This window comes from Lycium barbarum, chromosome 3, assembly GCF_019175385.1.
Source record: "Lycium barbarum isolate Lr01 chromosome 3, ASM1917538v2, whole genome shotgun sequence".
Taxonomy (NCBI): domain Eukaryota; kingdom Viridiplantae; phylum Streptophyta; class Magnoliopsida; order Solanales; family Solanaceae; genus Lycium; species Lycium barbarum.
This window is the reverse complement of record NC_083339.1, coordinates 127,407,041-127,429,503: the sequence shown is the minus strand read 5'-3', so window position 1 is coordinate 127,429,503 and position 22,463 is coordinate 127,407,041. Positions and strand designations below refer to the sequence as shown.

General features: G+C 37.5%; 1 protein-coding gene across 2 annotated transcripts; it reads left to right on the top strand.

Moving 5' to 3' along the window:
- Window positions 1–353: 353 nt before the first annotated feature.
- Window positions 354–20,813, top strand: LOC132632369 (probable cyclic nucleotide-gated ion channel 20, chloroplastic). Of its 2 annotated transcripts, none has more exons than XM_060348281.1 (13): window positions 354–509; window positions 2,094–2,613; window positions 3,796–3,987; window positions 9,203–9,301; window positions 10,049–10,186; window positions 10,500–10,748; window positions 10,979–11,239; window positions 12,875–13,020; window positions 13,492–13,569; window positions 15,681–15,810; window positions 16,766–17,012; window positions 19,295–19,457; window positions 20,506–20,813. In XM_060348281.1, exons 2-13 carry the CDS (start codon window positions 2,110–2,112, stop codon window positions 20,612–20,614), a joined length of 2,316 nt encoding a protein of 771 aa, XP_060204264.1. In that variant the 5' UTR covers window positions 354–509; window positions 2,094–2,109; the 3' UTR covers window positions 20,615–20,813. The 2 variants fall into 2 exon arrangements, with proteins under 2 accessions (XP_060204264.1, XP_060204265.1); XM_060348282.1 differs by lacking the exon at window positions 20,506–20,813 and adding an exon at window positions 19,787–19,907.
- The last annotated feature ends 1,650 nt before the right edge of the window (window positions 20,814–22,463 follow it).

The window sequence follows — 22,463 nt, the reverse complement described above, 5'->3', positions numbered from 1 at the left end:
GGTGGGGGTGCAGAGGTGGGGTAGGGAGGCCAACTGTATATGTCGTGAATATCGACTGAGTCGTTAAAGAAGACCTGAGTATGAAAGGAAAGAGCAAAGACTATTCAATTCTGTCTCTCAGTCAGTCTTCTCAAGTCTCTCTTTTTCTTTTTTCCCTTGTCACATATGGGTCATTTTCTATAGGATACTTGTTCGATTTGTTAGCCTATTTTTTTTTTAATTCGTGTTAAAATAAATAATTTTTTTTAATTTAAAAATAAATTTACTTTATAAAATAATTTACAGTTATATAAATATTTAAAATTTATTTTAAATTATAAATTTAAAATTTTTTCATCTTTTTTATAAATATCGTGCCCAGTTAAATGAGCAGTTAAATTGAAACGGAGGGAGTATAATTTATTAAAATCCAATAGGCTCTTGCTATTTCTCTGCTTCTCTCTCCTCCGCCTTTCAATGCGGGAAGCAGATGTTTCCCGTTGAACCCATAATTCTGCTGGAATTATCAGGTTTTACTTTCTTTCTTTAGTATAAATGGCTTTTCTGTACTTGGAATTATCTGGTTTTACTTTCGAGTTTCTTGGTTTAGATTTCTGTCTCCCTTTGCTTACAAGTTAAGTTGAATGTGTGGCTTTTCTCATATTTGTTAATCTGTTTCCTTCTCGAAATATGTAAAGTGAACCTTGCTGTCTGTTAGTCAGAGTAGTATGTCTGTATGTGTACTCTATTCACGCATCCAACATGCTACATTGAGGCTAATTATTTCATGGTAGAAGCAAATTCTAACTTTATTGACTAGTTTCAAAACCATTTAGCATCCTTTATAGTATCAAATTGTTTTGGTTGGAGGCATATGATAGGTAAACTACGTATTTTTTTTTTAATTGAAAGAAGTCAAATGATGTTAGACTCTATCAAGTGTTGCTTTTGTTGTTACATAACTTTTGCAAGTACACAGTGAGGAGCAAAAATTTGTTCGGCATGCATATCCAGACATGTAAAATTAGCCTCAATGCAGCATGTTATTGATCATGATTTTTTTTGTTTTGTTTTGTTTGAGCATCTGTTATATAGGAAAACCATCGTCCTTCCATAAAAAATTCATATACAACAACAACATACCCAATATAATCCCACCAGGTGGGGTCTGGGGAGGATAAAGTGTGCGTAGACCTTACCTCTACCTTTTGACGGGTAGAGAGGCTGTTTCCGATATATATATCCTACAAATCCTTGTATATGCAGACTTAGCTAAAGATAGGGCACAATGGAAGGAAAAGATCCATATAGGTGATATCTACTAGTAGTTGAGAATAGGTTTTAAACTTGTTAGAGAACTTGTAATATTATTTATTATATAGTAAGATGATGATATGAAATGAGGTTAAACGAAGAAGTGAGGATTAATATACTTGACATCAACTTGGTTGGACTGTGTAGTTGTTGGTGTTGTTGTATTCACACACGCATACACACCCTGAAATTAAATGATCTCTTACCTATGTGAATATGATTTCTAACTGAAGAGTGTTTTAGGTTACTTAGCTGCTACATATTCATTTTTATAGTATTAGAAGGGAAGGTGAATTTAGAGTGTTAGTACTAAGATCATGTGAATGGGATCTGATACAAGCTTTTTTTAAAAGGACATTTAAATTTATAATGCATTGTAATGCCCAACACTGCGAAAGTATTTAAACACAAGCATACAAATCTATGTCTCTAGGACACGAATGCACGCTCATGTAAGTGTCACTTCACAACTACTTAATCATCTCAGTTGCATGTGCACCTTTTTCAGTTCTCACTATGCTTTTGTCTGAAGACTTTGGTTCACTTTGGGTGGTAGTTTTCCAGTTTCCTCCTGCAGTCTTGGAAACCTGCTATTTGCTTTACTAAGTTGCATTAAGTAATCCCATCTTATCTTAGAAATTTGTTTTGGGTATTCGGTGAACTTCTATTTCTTTTTTAGATTTCGTAGTTTCGGTTGACAAAGACTTGTGAAGTCGTTTTGCACCTTTTGTTCATTAAACCGTCAAGCTTGCTTGGTAAAAGTTTTTCTTCATTAAAATGCTGTTAAATTCCTCTTGCAGGTTGAGCATCTGAGGGATGGACACCTATGAAAAAGATGAGGCGCCGATGTTATCACCATCATATCCACAGTCTGACGAAAATGACGGCTTCCAAAATCGACGTTTTGCGTACAGGACAAGGAGTGCATCCCTGTCAATGCCAATGAGCTCTATGGATTCATTTGAAAATGATAGTAGTTTTGTAGGCTATACCGGTCCTTTGAGAAGTGAGAGGCGATCTCCGTTGGTTCAGATGAGTGGGCCATTATATATTGGTCGTGAGCCTGTGAATAGCTTTCGGCGCACTCCTACTGCAGTAGTGGATAAACCAACTCTGCCTACAACAGAAAAATATCCTTCAATTAGAAGTACAGAACGAAATGGTTGGCATAATACTGACTACACTGGAAAAAATGAACATCTGTTGAAGTCTGGACAACTGGGCATGTGCAGTGATCCGTACTGCACAACATGTCCAACCTATTACCATTTGAAAGCACGGCAAAGAAATTCAAAGTCTTCAGATATATTTGATCACAGGGTATTGCACTTTGCTCAAGTTAAATGTATGTCTTCCTAGCTATGTGCTATGGTGTGATTTTTCAGAATCCCAATTCTAGCTTTATCTACCATGAAGACTATTTTCAAAATATCCATTTTGTTTTTTTGTCGTCGACTCATCTCACACAGCCAAAATTTCAACTTTGACCACATACGGAGTTTCTACTTTTTTTATGGGCTCTCATTCTTTGGTAAACTACTGTCCATGTCACATTGTAATTCCCTGGCACCAACTTAGTGACAGTTTCCTGTTTTTAATAGAATTACTACTTTACCAGTTCAAAGAAGAGGAGAAAAAAAGAAAGAAAAAAGAATGACCTTGTCCATGTCTCAAATAAAATCTTATTCTGCATTCAGCTTACAATTTTTGCAAGTTCAATTGAAAGTATATTTGTCCCTTTATTCACCTATCATCCTTGTGTGCCTGTATATTTACTGAAATTACTCCCTTGCGAGTATATGGTGCATCTTATATCAATGGTAGATAACTATATGTATGTGATTCACAGATATTAACAGATAACAAGGAATATTATACGGTATAGCTGACTGATCCAATTCTAAAATACTCCACCTTTTACCCATTTGTCTTTGCTTGTGCTAATTGTAGTCTTTTTTGGCCTAGTGCAAATGTTGAAAATAGAAATGGAAGATGTTCTAGAAACTTCCTGCAATGATTCTGTTAGATTTATAAGAGTGAAATGGGATTGTGAAGTCTATGTAGATATAGATGAATAAAAATATACTGAAGCATAAGATCTATTGTCCAAAAAGTGGTCTAAAGCTTCTCCCAATTACAATTCTACAGTTATGATGAGTCTTGAGTTGGAATGGTTGCCTACTCAAAGTTAGTTGAGGCTGTGTGCAAATGGCCATTTCCTGAAAATAAAATAAAAGAGAGGAATAGAGTAGTCAATTGATACAAATGTTAAGCATAAGAACTTCACGGGCCTGTGCACGTTGAAGGCTTCAAAGGTGTTATATCATTTTCTTGAGGTTCTTTCTCTTTTTCTTGTGGCTTTTTCTGAATTTTCTTTGTTCGAGGTACTTCAGATGTTGCTCTTAGATACATTATTTCATTTCCTATGAATTTGAAAGAATTCACTGGATGTTAAGCTGTCTAAATTATCATGTTTTTTGCTCTTGTTGTGTTTATCTACAGTTCCGTAATGTGCTGTATGGAGATGCAAAAGGATGGGCGAAGAGAACTTGTACTTTCTTGCATCCATATATTCCTGGTGTCATGAATCCTCATGCGAAGATTGTCCAGAAGTGGAACAAATTTTTTGTCATCTCATGCCTATTTGCAGTGTTTATAGATCCCCTATTCTTCTTTTTGCTTTATGTCCATCAGGTATTCTTATCTAGTTCTATGAGAGTGAAATTAGTTTCCTTTCTATAACTTGGTTATGTACGGTAAGACATACATAAATATGTATGATTATCTGTCACTTAGCTCGTGCTACTTAGACCTAAGTACATGCAGTATACTTTCAAAGTGCACATTATTTAGCATGCTTTTTACCTGCTTAAGAAGAAAAATGAATCAAGTCATTCTGTCTCTCACCCACTAAATGAATCAAGTCATTTTGTCTCTCACCCAGTAAGTTTCTCTCACTCACTAAGTTTTAGTATTATCTAAGATTTGCAAATTCATTTCTCTCAATAGGATGTGAACATGTTGGTGAAGAGATGATAGCTTTTGCATAACCAGAACTGATTTAACATTGTCACGCCCCGAACCATGGCTTGGGCGCGACACAGCACTCGGTGCCTGACTGTCTATGACCGAGCGAACCCATGACTGCTGAATCTAACAGTTATATCATGGAAGCATGCAAGATATAACACGAAGCAAGAGAATGCTCTAACTCAAATATAATAATGAATGCGGAAATAAATGTTGTGAGGCAAAACCAACATAACTGACTAAAGTTTGTGTCTATGAAACCTCTGTGATCAAAATACTGAGAGAATAACTAGGTTAGGACAAGACCCTGACATGCCTCAAATACTAATGAACTAACTACAACAACAACCCAGTGAAATCCCACAACGTGGGGTCTGGGGAGGGTAGAGTGTACGCAGACCTTACTTCTACCAAGGTAGGACGGCTGTTTCCGAAAGACCCTCGGCTCAATAAAAAGCATAAAAAGAGGTCAGATAATGCTAAGAAATTCAAAGCGATATGGAAATGCAAATAACGAAAGGGACACAGATAAAATAGAATAATCAAAGTACAGGAAATAACAAATAATAGCAGAAATCAGAGCACAAGAAATTATACTGCGATAATGCGCCTACTAATAAGGAAGGATAACGAGACTATCTACTAGCCGTCTACCCTAATGTGGGTCCTCCAAACCCTTCTATCTAAGGTCATGTCCTCGCTAAGCTGTAACTGCGCCATGTCCTGTCTAATCACCTCTCCCCAATATTTCTTCGGCCTACCTCTACCTCTTCTGAAACCATCCATGGCCAACCTCTCACACCTCCGCACTGGGGCATCCGTGTCTCTCCTCTTCACATGTCCAAACCATCTCAGTCTCGCTTCACGCATCTTGTTTTCCACCGAGGCCACTTCCACCTTGTCCCGAATAGCCTCATTCCTAATCCTGCCCTTCCTGGTGTGCCCACACATCCATCTCAACATTCTCATCTCGGCAACTTTCATCTTTTGAACGTGAGAGATCTTAACTGGCCAACACTCCGCCCCATACAACATAGTCGGTCTAACCACCACTTTGTAGAACTTGCCCTTAAGTTGTGGTGGCACCTTCTTGTCACATAGCACTCCGGAAGCGAGCCTCCATTTCATCCACCCTGCCCTAATACGATGTGTGACATCATCGTCAATCTCCCCGCTGCCTTGCATGATAGACCCAAGATACTTGAAACTACTTTTCTTCTGGATGGCCTGGGTACCAAGCCTAACTTCCACGCCATCCTCCTGAGGTGCTTCACTGAACTTGCACTCCAAGTACTCTTTCTTGGTCCTACTCAGCTTAAACCCTTTAGATTCCAAGGTATGTCTCCAACCCTCCAGCTTAGCGTTAACTTCGCTACGAGTCTCGTCGATCAGAACTATGTCATTCGCGAAAAGCATACACCATGGCACCTCACCTTGAATTTGTCGCGTCAATCCATCCATCACCAAGGCAAATAAAAACGGACTAAGAGCTGATCCTTAATGCAACCCCATCACAACTGGGAAGTGCTCTGAGTCCCCTCCTACTGTCCTTACCCTGGTTTTGGCTCCCTCATACATGTCCTTGATCACTCTAATGTACGCCACAGGTACACCTTTAGCCTCCAAACATCTCCATAGGATCTCTCTTGGAACTTTGTCGTAAGCCTTTTCTAGGTCGATGAATACCATGTGTAAATCCCTCTTCCTCTCCCTATACTGCTCCACCAGTCTCCTCACAAGATGGATGGCTTCTGTAGTTGAGCGTTCCGGCATGAATCCGAACTGGTTCTCTGAAATAGACACGCCTCTCCTCACCCTCATCTCCACCACCGTTTCCCGCACTTTCATAGTATGGCTTAGCAGCTTGATACCTCTATAGTTGTTGCAACTCTGAATATCCCCCTTGTTCTTGTATAGAGGGATCATTACGCTCGACCTCCATTCTTCGGGCATCCTTGCTGTCTTAAAGATGACATTAAACAACCTAGTCAGCCACTCCAAACCTACCGAGCTCGCGCTCTTCCTAAATTCCCCAGGAATCTCGGCCGGTCCGGTCGCTCATCCCCTGCGCATCCTACGAACAACACTCTTAACCTCCTCAACCTTAATACTCCTGCAATACCCAAAATCGTGACGCCTCCCTGTATGTTCCAAATCTCCCAACACAATGTCTCTGTCCCCTCCTTCATTCAAGAGTTTGTGGAAGTATGACTGCTTTCTCTATCTAATGAGAGTCTCCTCTACCAATACTTTTCCATGCTCGTCCTTGATGCACTTCACCTGATCCACATCGCGTGCCCTTCTCTCCCTCGCCTTGGCTGGCCTGAACAATTTCTGATCCCCGCCTTTCTCTTCTAGTCCAGTATAAAGACGTTCAAAAGCTGCCGTTTTTGCCGTCGAAACCGCCAACTTCGCCTCCTTCCTCGCTATCTTATAAAGTTCCCTATTCGTCCACTTCTCCACCTCATCCTTGCTTTCTATCAACTTCGCATAGCCACCTTCTTTGCTTCCACCTTCCCTTGCACTTCTCCATTCCACCACCAGTCCCCTCGATGCCGATCACGGCTACCTGTCGAGACCCCCAACACTTCCCTTGCTACAACCCTAATGCAACTAGCCATCCTATCCCACATACTGGTCGCATCCCCACTACTATCCCAGGCCCCATATCCTTCAATTTCTCTCCCATCTCCAGGGCACTAGTCGTGGTCAAACTCCCCCATCTGATCCTAGGCCGGTTATCCCCGACCCTCTTCTTCCTCGTCATCTTGATCCCTAAATCCATCACCAAGAGCTTATGTTGGGTTGTAAGGTTGTCGCTCGGAATGACCTTACAGTCCTTGCACAGATCTTTATCATCCTCCCTAAATCATACTAATGAACTAACTAATACTCGGAAAACTGGGAATAGACGGGAAGCCCTGGATGAGAGGGGCTCACCAACTAGCTGATGTACTCAAAGCACTGGAAGCTAAGCGGCTGCTGTATCCTCTTGAAAGTCAGACTCTGCACCGTGAAGTGCAGGCCCATGCATAAGGACGTTAGCACATTTGAATTGTACAAGTATGATAAGCAACTGAAGCAATAATAAGGGATATGAACAATAACGCATACTGAAACTGAATGCTCATATCATGAGCTGATCTGTATAGAAACCACCTGTGCAAATATCATGTAACTATGGCCTCAGGCCTAATAAATAATGAGATCTCAAAGCTATGGCCTTAGGCCCAAAATAATTACATATGCATATGAAGAATCATAACTATGGCCTTAGGCCCAATCAAACATGAAGCAACAGGTGTAAAACTGGCTGCTGGTTCTGTAACCTGACTGATGACTTAGACTGCATTCTGAGACTCGTAGATTGAATTACAAGTCTTTTAGATTAAGCTAGGGTCCATAGCATGCATAACAAGTATGAACATAATCAGAAAACTGAGCTCTAACCCTAGGTTATGAAAATAAAAAATTAGGGCAAAATCATGAACTGGCTGGATTTCTGGGAATTATGATAATTGAGTTATGAGGATGATTAAACAATGTTCCTCATGTAGACAGTATGCTTAACATACCTGGAATTGCTCTCAAACTTGAATAATAATCTGGTCTTGGAAAAAGAGTTCCAAGGTTTTGCTCTTTATGCTCTTTAATTGGGTTTTCTTGAAAACCCTATGTTAAGAACATGGTTTCATGATTAGATTAAGAGCATATATGATATAATTGATTTGGAAGAGTTTGAAATGACTTACCTTGTTGTTTTGGATTGTTGGGAGAAGAACACTTCGTTTCTAGGGCTTGGAATTATGAAAAACGAAATAAAATAACTGAAGGCTGGTATTTATAGGTTCTGGTGCGGGCAGGGAAATACAGGCCAAAATACGGTCCGTAAATTGATTTACGGTCCGTAAACCTGGACTGTATTTCAACATGCTTCAAACAGAAATACTGTTTTAAGTTTCCTTCTTAAATACTATCCCACTTTACGGACTGTATTTAACAATATAAAATTCCACACGCCAAGTTCCAGAATGCACAGTGATTTTGGGGTCTCACTTTACGACTTGAAATATGGGCCGTATATTGGTTTACCGTTCGTATTCTGTGGCGTAAATCCCTATCTGACAGCTGAAGAGAAATTTCCAATTCTCACATTCTTTATCTGGTTTTGTAAGTCTGGGATCATGGTCAAGGCTTAAGTTAAAGGTCTAAGGTGTTACAAACATAATGAAAGTATTTGTCCTTTTGAATTTTTGTGAGCATGATAGGGCATACACAAATGTGTAAAATGACCGCTCCATAATTGGCATGCTCAATAAAGAACATATCTTTCATGCAAAATATCAATACCCCCCTCCTCCTGGGGGGGGGGGGGGGGGGGGCGTCCCGAGAACGTAGGCAACCAATGAGTTATAAAAGACACTACAAAAGATTCACACTGAAATAAATGCAATATTGACTAGCTATGTAAAACAGGTTTGTCATTTCGATACTTGCACAAGATCATGCCACGGAAAATCTATTTCAGTCTAGAGTAGGACATTCTGAGCTCAAGAGCATAGATCCACTTTCTCGGAGGTTTTATGCTTTCAGGATACCAGTTTAATATGTTAAAGCAGAAGTCATATGCTTTTGTAGGAATATTTTGATCTTGAGACATTTCACTCCTTCGAATTTTTGCTCATACGAGACATTCCTTTCTTTCTATGGATCTTGAATCTAAAATGTTTGTTGTTATTAGGTATTTACATGGAAATTTACATTATATCTTGCTCATTGGAATAGTTTTCATAGTGCCAGAATTTTCTACATATGGTAAACAAGATTTGTAATTGAATTAATTTTCTATAAATGATTAATTTTCTTGTTCTGATTCTAGGGGAACAAATGCATAGTGCTAAATTGGCCCCTGACAACAACTGTTGTGATTTTGAGGAGCATCACTGATATCATCTACTTAATGCACATCCTTCTTCAGGTAACAGTTCCCACTTCTCTCTGCAGAATCCTTTTTTCTCTCTGATTAGCAACACCAATTTACATGTGCACTATTATTTGCGCACTGTTGAAGTGTGTGACCATCTCACCTAAAAGCTTAAGCTGTTAGAGAGAGTACACTTTAACACGTTAATTTACTTAATTATATTCTCGACACGCCCCCTCATGTGCCGGCCCGATTCTTTTTTTTTTCATGGGCCAATCACGTGAAAATTCTTTTTGATCATGGGTGGCGGTGAGATTCGATTCCAGGACCTCTGGCTTTGATACCATGTTGAAGTGTGTGACCATCTTCTAAAGCTTAAGCTTTTAGAGAGAGCACACTTTTATTTACTTAATTATATTCTCAACACGCACCATATGAGATGTCATCTGGCCCTCTTCTTTTCCTGCTGACCTGTCAGCATAACTGGCTTTTTTGGTTATTTCTTGGTTGGTTTTGCAATATATATTATTTTTCCAGAATGATACTTCTAGGATGACATTTTTATTCTTATGAAGATTAAAGCTATTCTTAATGTATTTATTGAAAACTCACTTGCATCCCATTTAATGGTTAGTTAATTCAATGAGCCAACTAAATGGTTAATAGATTTTCAAAGCTGGTTGACCTTACTTTCGTTACTCCCACTTTCCTGCAGAGGGACAAGTGTTTGACACTCAAAATTTGTTCATCTTGTCTATTATTTCAATAATGTGCACTTATGTGATGTCAATTTTCTTGCAGTTCCGCTTAGCTTATGTTGCCCCTGAATCTAGGGTGGTGGGCGCAGGTGACCTGGAGGACCACCCTAAAAAGATTGCTATAAACTATCTCTCGGGATACTTTGCTATTGACTTCTTTATCGTATTACCACTTCCTCAGGTAAATATGCCTTTCCTCTCTTCTGTTTCTCTAACCTACATATCTGTGTACTCCATAATTTAGATATGCTAGGACTCAATATGATAGAATTAGTAATGGAAAGTTAGTTCTCCCCCATATCTAAGTGCTTTTATGTACACCATGAACGTAATGACACCCACTTTTTAACTGATCGTAATAGGACAACCTTCTTTTGGTTTTATTATAGCCAACCTGAACACCGGAGTTTACTTGTTAGTAAAGTTAATTTCCTTGGTACCTTTTCTGTCTCTTGTTGGTTTTGAGGCATAACTAATATATACGCTATGTGCAGATCATCATACTGTTGATTTTACCCATGTCTATTGCATCATCTGGGGCAAATTATGCAAAGAATCTATTGAGGGCAGCTATACTACTCCAGTACATTCCTAGATTGTGCAGGTTTTTGCCTTTGCTAGCTGGCCAGTCTCCAAGTGGTTTTATATTTGAGTCAGCATGGGCGAATTTTTTCATAAATCTTCTCACTTTTGTTTTATCAAGCCACGTGGTGGGCTCATGCTGGTATCTTTTTGGTTTCCAGGTGAAAACTTGTTCCTCACTGTACTTAGGTCTATTCTTACTTCAATTTAATGACGTCTTTTCTTTATGATATAGCTATTACTTTTGCTTCTTAGTACACTTCTGAGGCTAGAGGGGTTTGTGGGTATGTGTGAAACAAACATATTGAAAATTTTGAAGTGCTTTCTACCAGTTTCTTTGTCCTTGTTTTCAACATCATCCTCTGTTTTAACTTTTTTTCTCCATCTCTAGAGGGTGAATCAATGTCTTCGAGATGCTTGTCGTGGATCAAAGATAGCGAGGTGTATGGATTTCATAGACTGTGGTCATGGCAATGATTACAGAAAGTTTAGTTCGGAGATAACATGGGATCAGTGGAAGAACAATTCTGAAGCAGTTGCTTGTTTTACTGATCGTGGTTTTGACTATGGAATCTATGAACAAGCTGTTAATCTAACCACTGAAAAGAGTGTTGTCACAAGATATGTGTACTCATTGTTTTGGGGCTTCCAGGTACCTTTACCAGTCTTCATGATTGTGGGCGTGTGATCTGCATGTTTCTAATACCAGCTTTATTTAAAAAAAAGAATTTCGCATTACATGCTCTAGTGGATCTACGTATGTTTGCTGCAGAGCTCTTGATTAATCTCTAGAGCATCAGATTTAAGTAAGAGTACTTCATAAAAAAAATATTGACCTTTTTTGGGGGAGTACCTTCAATTGACTTCTTTGTCCCCAAACAATTTTGCAAGTACTATGGTTGGTAAAAACTACATTATTTTGAGGCGACTTTCAGATTTAGATCCACATTGCATAGTAAGTTGTTCAGATATTGTCATACCTTTACCCTATGTTTTGAAACTAGGGCAAGGAAGGAAGGGAATAGAAAATTATAAATAGAAAAAATAGCATGTCGTCCTCTGCTGGGATGTACTATTAAATCTAAATTGAGTTTTATACTTTTATCTACTAACAACTACAGAGAGCTGTTTGTGAATGTTTGCAGTGGACGAAAGTTTACCAAAGATGATGAGAACGTGAACTCACAACCATTTATATGTTGAGAGATCGTTTCTTATTTTATGCCAAAGCAATTATAACGTACATAGAAATTAAACCAAACAAGGGATGGAAAGTTACCTTCCTTTGCTACAATATTTGGTATTAATTTTTTAAATTAAGGTATTCGATTTTTAAAAGGAATACCGAAATACCGAATACCATACTGTAATACATGGTTATACACAATACACATATATTATTATATAGATAATAACTAATACAATGCAAGCTAATTAGCTAAAGCCTAAAAATAGACTATTGCCTATCGTCTGCCTTTACACTTTAGGGTTTTATACAAAAGTTTGACCTGCAGAGTTCAGACTTCTTTGATACTCTTGACTATCGAGTGTCGAAATACATGTCTCTACCTCGCCTGAAATGTCAATATGAACTTTATCACATTCTTGAGCACTTTTTATGATAATGCATTTTTTTAACACTTTTTAGAATGATGTCAATTTCTGAAACTGTTTAAAGGATATCAAAAGTTGATGTTGTTGCTGGTTTTCCTGTTGCTCTCATTTATGAAACAAAATTGTCAAACAATCCTATTCATTATATGCTAAATGATTAGGTCTGTAAGGCTCCAAGCCAAACAAACTGAAGTTATGGAACCACATAAATCTAAAAACCAAAAGGAGAGAAAACTGAATTCTACCAAATTTAATTCAGTATGTATGGTATTGATATAACATTTTTAAAAATTGAAAATCGAAATTACCGAATCTTTGTAACCGTTCTGAGCTGATCGATGAACAATCATATTACCTATTTCTTGCTAGTTTCTTCCAAAGGCTAAACTTGTAGTGCCACGACATGGTGCTCTTCTGCTTCTACTCTTCTTTTTCTCTCAATCTTGCAATCTTTATTCTTTCCTACATAATTTAAGTGATTGAGTGAGAAACTTATCTCAAACATTACAAACCCAACTTTGATTGATCATATCTGGCACAATAAAATCAATACATTTTCATCTTATCATGGGTCAGCCCAGGAGTTCTATACATAGCATTCACATAGTTACTTGTGTCAATTATTATGGAAATTATACTTCTGACTGTATTCTCAAATTGTGTTTTGACAAAGCAAATTAGTACACTAGCTGGCAATCAAGTCCCAAGTTATTTTGTGTGGGAAGTTATTTTCACAATGGCTATCATCGGAATGGGACTCCTGCTTTTTGCCCTCCTGATTGGAAATATGCAAAACTTTTTGCAGTCTCTAGATCGCAGGTACAAAGTTTTACTATTCTAACTAAACTAGTTCAGATATTTGTGTATGCCAAGGAGACTTATTTTTGAAGGGACATACTTGATGCTTGTGGAAATCATGATTGCTATTATATAGTTAGCCTTTTCAGGGTATGCTGGCAGTTAACTGAAGAAATATATTGGGTGGGAGAGTAACTATATTATTCTTCCACGAGTTATACACAAGTAGCTTGTAACTATTTCTATCAACCGAAACAAGAAGCCTTTGCCTCTTCTCAGGAAAAAAAGATCAGTTATGTGCCAGAAATTGAAAATGAAATACTTGGAGGAATACTTTTGGATACCAAAACTATTTGGTTGTGTGGAATTTTTGGGACATTGTTCACCAATCTTACTGTTTAACATGATAACATTTCTTACTTGGATGTAATTGTTAGATTGTTAGTATGTCTTTGTGGTGATTGTGCACCACTTTTTGTGCAATATCTGCAGGAGGTTAGAAATGTCTCTGAGACGTCGTGATGTTGAACAATGGATGAGCCATAGACGCTTGCCAGTAGAATTGAGAAGGTAGCCTTTGATGCTCTTTTTTCTCGACATCCAACTTCTATAGTCTGAGGTTTTTCTTCTCCTTAACATGCTTGTATAGATTGATTGCATCCCTTGGTCGAGTGCATACGTGATCTGTTATTCATCATCATGTCTCGCACCTACCTTCATACCTCATTTATTCTGGATTCAGGTTGAAGCTTGAAGTGTTTGACTTGAAGTTTCTGCTAGACGGAACTCTGTTTTCGACTTTGCATTCCACTGATTAGGATCACAGTTAAAGAATTACTAAGATCTATTAATTTAGCTCAATGTGGCCTTAAGTCCTGAATACTTAGTTATGTGGTATTTGCTTAATTTAATTAGGGTTGAATTTTGAGAATTGACGTTTAAAGATTTTAATAACCTTGTGAGGCTTAAAGTTCCTTCTTCCTTACCCACTTATTTCGAAGTGCACTTGTCTTGTTCTCCTTCTCTTCTCCTGCATCCTAAGTGTTACACGCATTGCAGCTTGTTGGACAAGCACCACTCAGCTTATCTTACAAAGTCCGAAGAAGCCTTTTTCTTTTGTCCTTTATTAGTACTGTATTCTGGTGAAGTAGTTAAAATGGCAGAAAATAATTGTTTAGACGGACTTCTATTGAATGTGACCCTACTCAATTACAAGTTAAGTCTTTCTTGTCCGGGATATTGTTTCTATCTTTACAAACTTGCTAAGAGTGTGAAGTTTTCCGTATACTACCCTTTCTTGTTATTTTTTATTATTGGAAGAATGATTTCCAGGATTATTACTTGTTGAATAAGTTATAACTACCTGGAAATTTTCTTTAGCAACTTAGTTTTCTAAGTGCCTGCTGCATTGTATAACACTCCTTCATATGTCCTCTTTCAAGACCTTGAGTTAATATATCAGTATGATGCTGCACTATATTAAAGCACACTGTTAATCAGAATCAGTTTACCGCCCAGAGAGAGATATTGACTTTTCCATTTTGCTAATCTTTTCTCACATCTTTCTGTTACTACAGCCATTTTTTCTGTAACTTAAATTTTTGCACCCAACAGAAGTCCCAACTAGCTAGTTGGTGGGGAACCAACTTGCCAGTCCAGTTTACCAGCAAGTGCTGAAACTTCCTGCAATTGGTTCACAGAGAACATAACTCTTCCTCCAATTTACTTTTAGGCCATACAGTGCTTCAGAACCAGTTGGTATCAGCCTTAAATGCCTTTTTTGTTCCACACTACATCACATAATAAAAATGCATCATCAGCATACAATAGATGTGAGACTTCCATCGTGTTGGACCCACTGCTAGCTTACTTTAAAACCCTTACCCAACTATTATGACGGGCTATTCTTATCATTCTGCTGAATCCCTCCATGACCAATGGGAATAGAAAAGAGACAAATGGTCTCCTTGTCTAAGACCCCTTTGTGCTGGGAAGAAGCGCACTGGAAAATCATTAACCAATACTAAATATCTCACTCTGCTGATTCAAAAGAATATCCATTTGATCCATTTCCTTAAGGAGATTGAGTAGGTCATATGCGGATACGCGTTCTCAATATCCAACTTGCATAGAATTCCAAGCTGTTTACATTTAACCTGGTACCTGCACACTCATAGCTATAAGGGAAGCATCCATGATCTGCCTCCCATTGATGAAATCCATCTGATGTTATCAACCAACTTGTGCATCACCTTCTTCAATCTTTCAATCAAAAGCTTGAAAATGATTTTGTAAACATTGGACCACCCTTTCCACCTCCGAGTCTTGGATAGCTATTAACTCTCTAATGATATTAAGAGTAACAAAAATTGTATGGATGAAACTATTGTATTATTTGGGAACTGAGTAACGAACTGTATCTCTACTAACTTCTAAGTGCAAGACCATGAGATAGATTATTGTTAGGAGATGTGTAAGGTGAGGGAGATTTCCTAAATGGACCACAAGTGAAGCTTCCTTTTAGTTGTTCTAGAAATATAGAAGAGGCTGTTATTGTATTTCTTTTGTCCTTGCAAACTAAAGCACCAGTATTATGATCAATGTTAATCCAACATGATAAACTGTCCATTCTCGTTACTGTACTACAAGAAAACCTAAGGGCATGATCCTCTCCCCTGTAGGCAAGTTCAAGAGGCAGAGAGATATAATTGGGCAGCTACCAGAGGGGTCAATGAAGAAATGCTACTAGAGAATCTTCCCGAAGACCTTCAAAGAGATATACGGAGGCATCTTTTTAAATTCATCAAAAAGGTGAACTCCAACCGGACTATTATTTGGATCATTTATATTCCATTTATTCTTTTATTCCTCATGTTTTTATAGATGAGCTCACTTGCAGCACATATATTGTGATTAGAACCATTAGGTCTAGCCAATTAAGGTCTGGTTTCCAAAACATTTCATAATTGTGTGAATTTTAGTTTAACCAAATTTAACAGACCGGAATAAGAGGCTTTCCTGGTTTGGGTTAGATTTAAGCTGTTTAGCCTTCCGTTTGCATGGAAGAGATTCATTGATTGGAAGATTGGAACTTCTAACATCAGGGCAACTTTTCCCTTCCACCGAAACTTGTCTTCTTAGCAAGTCTGACATGATATGTGCTATACAAATGCTTGTTATCAATGCAAACTTAGTTAAAAATAGGGCACAATGGAAGTAAAAGATCCATATAGGTGATAGAGATTAGTTGAGGATAGATTTTAGATTTGTTAGATAACTTCTATTACTTGTAAATATATATTCATAAACTTATTTCTCACTTTATTTTATTTATTATGATGATGATATGAAATGAGCTTAAATGAAGAATTGAGGATTCATATAGCCAACCCCAATTTCTTTAGGACTGAGTCATAGTTGTTGTTGTTTGTAAAGAAATGGAAACAAAAGAACAGTAATCAATTAAGTAGATGCTAAAAATGTTTAGGGACAAATTTAGAAGGGACAAATAGATGGCAGCTTGGGTACGGATCAAGTAGGGGTCTGTATAAAGTAGGTTTGGGTGTAGGGTTAAGGAATTTTTTTTTTCAGTACATTAAAATGCACTTTATTTTATCTGTGCAAATTTTAATCTGTCTACTTATTTAGATCAGATAAATGTTGATCTCTTCCTTCAACAACTTCAATTGGTAGTAAGTGGCTCTTTATATAAATTAAAATCTTTGATGCTTTTTCATGACTTTCGCATTACGTAATTGATATGCAGGTTCGAATATTCGCACTTCTAGATGAACCCATCATAGATGCCATCTGTGAGAGATTGAGACAGAAAACATACATAGCAGGAAGCAAAGTTTTATACCGTGGTGGTCTAGTTGACAAGATGGTTTTCGTAATTCGGGGTAAGATGGAAAGCATTGGAGAAGATGGGAACGTGGCCTCCTTGTGTGAAGGGGATGCCTGTGGGGAAGAACTCCTCACATGGTGCCTTGAGCATTCTTCTATAAACAGAGGTGATTACAGGTGTTCTAAAGACTGTCTTGTGAGTGCATGATGTAGATAGGCTCTAAAATTTTGGTTACTAGATATGACAACGTTCAATGAACGAAGATAATAAATGTCAAAGCTTATGCTGAGACTAATTAGACTAGCAAAGCACACTAACCGTTTCAAAAATAATGTGAACAGATAGATCGTTCCATGAGAATTACCAAATCTTCAATTAATTTCCGTTGTAATGTGGAAATGCTTAAGACTAAAAGGGAAAGTAGCTAATAAAACTAAACGGTAGAACACTTGGTACGAAGTTGTAGAGAAAACTCAGAGAAGACGATTGCAGGGATCAACTTTCAGTAACATGTGAACAAGAGTCTTTTATCAAGTACTAAGAGTTAACCTTAACCAAATGAAAGAACTCCCGAATTATAATGTTCCCTACTCAATTAAGATTGTCTAAGTCGAATCTGAACTTTGAGGATTCGCTCTCAAATTTTATATTAGTTCAATTCAAGATGCAATAAACTCTGTGGATTTCCAGTCTGTTTTCCTCTTGGTTTTGACTCAAACTGGTCATATAATTCCTTAAGTCTCTTCTCAATTTCTCTTATTATATTTGTGGTATGCATGATAGTTAGTCTAAACATTACTCATAGACCAGTATTCAAGGAAGATAAGTTAGGGTGTATCAAATAAGTATTAACAAGTGAAATTTACAAAAGGATGAAGGTATTATGTCAGGTAAATACAAGCTAGACCTATGGAGCAAGTCTGGTTGCTGTGAAAGGGTATGCACAGTATCAAAGAAGTATTAACAGAATTCTTATCTATTGATGATTGTGGCTGAAATTTCAAATCTCTGTCTCTCAGTAAAAGATTAACATTGCAATGTATGAAAGGAAGCGTAGGCCTACTTTAAGTTCTAGCATCCAAAGTACCATTTAGCTGCAGTCCTATTCAAATGTTGGATTGCTATGCGCATTCAAAAGCTATAGCACTCTAGTAGCCAACTGAATGCAGATTTAAGTGCCAAATTCAACATTTTTCTGTGCTGGAACAAGTAAAATTCTTACCACAAGTGTTCATCTGGTTGTGGTTACTAGATCCAGATGGAGCAGTAATTGGGAGTGATGGTTGCGCTAGAAGTTATATTAAGCATGCTGTTGCATGCGCACGTACTTCTGAGAATTTTTTTCTACGTCTTGCTTCTTTAGTTCCATTTTTTATTTTTTATTTTTGTCTGTATATGTGATGATCAATTACAGTCAAAATTTGGCCACTGAAGAATTTATGTTTCCTTAGGGAACAGATCTTGTTTCTCATTCTTATTTGGTCTTATACTAGGAAAAATGCATAGAAAAGTAAGTCTGCAGGACCTAATATAATATAAACTTCCCTGGATTGATGTCTTTCTTGTCTTGTGCTTGAGATAAAGCCTGTCAAGAAATGGATCTTGGGCCTAACTCAACTCCAAAAGCTAGTTTATGAGGGGAGGATTGCCCAAGCCCATATGCCCATATAAGGAGATCATGTACCCTTTAACCCACCAGTGGGACTCTTTAACACCCCACCTCACGCCCGGGGTTGGACATCTGGTGCGTGGACAACTTTAATATGGGGGCCCAGCATTGGAATAATGAATTGGGCGGGCCTGACTCTGATACCATGTCAAGAAATGGATCTTAGGCCTAACTCAACCCCAAAAGCTAGCTTATGAGGGGAGGATTGCCCAAGTCCATATAAGGAGACCATGTACCCTTTAACCCACCGATGTGGGACTCTTAACAAAGTCTATATACAAACTAGAAAAATCTAGTGTTTTCCCCCCTCTTTTCTGTTTATCATTTGGTACCGTAAGATCATATATGATTCACCAAGGTTGGGCCCTCTTACAACAGACTAGATAACTTGAAATGTCAAAAGATGAACTTTGTTGTTGAGAGGATGAGCATTCAGTGATCATAAGGATGTTAGGGTCAATATGTAAAAGTCTGCAATTTGATGGTTTTGATTTTCAGATAAATATTTGTTTTGAACTTTCAAACAGTCTAATCATAGAGGTGACTTCCCCATTTAATGAAGTTGAGTCTTCACAATTTAGTGAAGATAATCGAAAACCATATGAAGAGCGGTTAAAACTTTTTCTGCCTTTAGTCCTCCAGGTTATCGAATGGGCTGTCTGAAACTTTGATAAGCTCTGAATGAGTTTCTGGTCTTTGAATTTGAAGAGATAAAATTGCGAATATGAAATATATGTTGCAACAATTTCCTATCGTCACTTTTCGTTTTGTCCTTTCAGATGGGAAAAAGATCAGAATTCCTGGACACAGATTGCTGAGCAACAGACTGGTTAGGTGCCTGACAAATGTTGAAGCATTTATATTGCGAGCGTCAGATCTCGAAGAAGTCACTAATCTTTTCGCAAGATTCTTGCGGAGTCCACGCGTTCAAGGTGCCCTAAGGTAATTTAATTTATAGCTACTGAATCTCCAATGCATTTTGTTTTTGGAAAAACACCGAGACATATATGGTGATAAATAAAATAATGTGGCATTGATCTTTCACAAATCTACTCGAAATATCAGTTCTGCCAAGTATAGGCATACGGAGTATAAGAAGAATAACTAGAAGGGCCTCTTTGGAGATGAAGTCAGATTTACATGTTTATGTTTCACAGTTATGTTGTAGTTCCAAGTCATTGGGCCTTAAGTCAATTAATGTCACCATTTTCTTTCCACTTTCATTCCTGACCACCAGCAAAACTATAATATATATCTGTATCATTCTGCAGGTGCAGAATTAGAGAAAGACACTTAGTTTAGTTTATTTGTATTCTCTCCAACTGGAGGAAGCTATCATCTTATTTCAAAAAAAGTATGTGGAATCCAGAACGTTATGCTTCTGAGTTCTGCCCCTCTTCTTCTCACAACCAAATGCCTGTGTCTTTGTTGTTGCTCCCATTGCCCTTTTTTTGACATATCATAGGCTGGAAGCTGTTGTCTTGGTGGAATTTGGTTCTTATATGTATTAAATTTTATTATTATACATGGGGGGAGGGAAGGGTTGACGGGGAAATGGGGAAGGGGTGTACTCCCACCAAAAAGGTGAAGTTTTAGGTAGTCAACCGGCTAAGCTACATAATTCTCCAACTCTCTTATTAGGGGTGGAGGTAGAAGCCCAGATATGGAATTCTCCAACTCTCCTATCAGGGCGGAGATAGAAGACCAGATATGGGTTCGACGGAACCTAATAACTTTTGTTCAAATGGTGTATTTGTTTTAAGAAATTCATTAAATATATACACATTATTTAGAACCCTATTATTAACAGTTGGTCGCCGTTCTTAAATGAATCCTAAAGTTGAAATTACGATTCCGCCTGTCTCTTATATTTTCATCTTTTCCTTTGACGGGTGTTTTGTGTGGTCGGTAGGGTGGGGTGGAGCGGGTGTTTAAAAAGCTCTACTTTTTAAACACGGAAACTATTTAATAGAAGCTGATAATATTTCAGGTATGAATCTCCATATTGGCGAGGGCTGGCAGCAAGGCGGATACAAGTTGCATGGAGATACAGGAAGAAACGTCAAAGCCGAGCAGACTCTTCCAGCCCCCAACACTAATATACTATCATTGTTAGTTATTTCTTCTGCAAAATGCTTAACTTCTTTTTTAGTCTGTATATCTATTTTTTTGTATGTAGTGGTAATATATAGAGTACTTTGTTGCCAATCACAACTCAGACTGAAATTTTGTATTGAATAACCCATATATTAACCCAAGAGTACAGTTTTTAATGTTTGAAAGGTTTTTGATGGAAAAGTTATTAGTCTGTTTTCATTAATGGCTAATATGTGTATGTCAAGATGGATGATATGATGTAGGACTGCTTTATTCTGTTTGTCTTTTGTTGAATCTCTTTCATGGCTTGATAGATCATTTGATAAGCCAATGATAATTCCCATGTTTCAGAATACTGTTAACCAACACCGCATAGTCGAAGTGGTCTTTACAGTTGATGAAAAATTAAAGTATAGTAAGATAAAAAGATAGAATTTCGACTATCTCTAACTTTAATCCTCAAATGCGATTACTAATGAAAGATTTAGCGAAAATGAGCTGTTTTTTAGTTTTTTTTTTTTACAACTTATTTTGGCATGTTGTTTAAATTTTAAACGGAAAAGGGTTAAATTTGGTCCTGTCGAGTGCTCTAGGCAGTACGGTAAAGAAAAAGAAGTGGTGCAGGCAGCAAAAAGGTAGACAAGTTTTAGTTTTTTGGTCATCAATTCTATGCAGTTGGCTATAATAAACATTCCTTTTTTGGCCTGACAGTACTTTGTATGCCAATAAAACTGTGGAGAATTTTCTGAACAAAGAACTACGACAACGTAGACTACTGTATTGATCTATTATTGTTTTAGTCTGAGTAGTTGTCAATAAAAATGGTAATTAAAAGACAGGTGAGATCGTCGCCCATATTTATGGACTGGTGGCTGAGCAAAGGTGGATGGATACAAACTTTTAATTTTATGGTTTCAAAACTCTAGTTTCAACTTGAGTAGTGAGTTCATCGTTCAATATTTTCAATAATTTTAATGAATTTTACAAATATAAATTCAGATCTAGGCTAAATATTATGGGTTAAAATGAACCCGCAACTATACTACTAGATCCGCCCATGTGGCTCGCTAATAATCTTTTTTAGCTGATAATATAAAAATTTCATCCTATCAGTTTAATGTTTTTTTCCAACTTACCAATAAATATAATACTTATAGTAAAGAATTATATGTAACTATAAGTAATCTGATTGTACAAGTAACTTTTAAATTGTTGGTGCATAAAATTAAGAGTCCGCAACTTTTTTAACCCAAAAAGTGTCAAAAGATACCAAAATAACCAAAAAAAAAAAAAAGTGACCGAACTACCTTTTGCGCACTAAATATAGCCTTCAATAAATTCCGCCCAGTTCTTTTTCCAAGCTACTCTTCTTCACCTCCTCCATTTTCACTCTTTAAACATACTTTATCAGCGCCCCCCCCCCCCCCCCCCCCCCCTTTCCCCTAAATCATGTCTCAAAGCTTTGAAACGTCAAACTTTGCTATAGAACTCGATGTTTGTGAATGTGATCGTTATTGTAAGCTAAAAACATCAAGGACCGAAGATAATCCGGGACGTCGTTTTTAGCATTGTAAAGTGCCCGAAGTAAGTGCTTTTACATTTTTTTAGGGTTTAAATTATTTTCACATTATCTACATATTATACGTTTAAAAACTAATTTTCTTGTAATGTTTATAGGATATGGGAGGTTGCAAACATTTTCGTTGGGAAGATAGCATTCTCGTGGATAAAACAGTGGCGGCGAAGATTAAAAAACCTCCTGTTGATAGAGATACCACAACTTCACGTATCTCAAGAGATACCGTGAAGTTTGACTTGCAATTTAAGCTTATGGAGGCTAAAGAGAAGATT

Excerpts from the sequence above, each read along its gene's own strand:
- LOC132632369 (XM_060348281.1), top strand. The coding sequence starts at position 2,110 with ATGGACACCTATGAAAAAGATGAGGCGCCGATGTTATCACCATCATAT. Across the intron at positions 10,749-10,978 it reads GGTATCTTTTTGGTTTCCAG|AGGGTGAATCAATGTCTTCG; the intron begins GTGAAAACTTGT and ends CTCCATCTCTAG. Across the intron at positions 11,240-12,874 it reads CATTGTTTTGGGGCTTCCAG|CAAATTAGTACACTAGCTGG; the intron begins GTACCTTTACCA and ends GTTTTGACAAAG.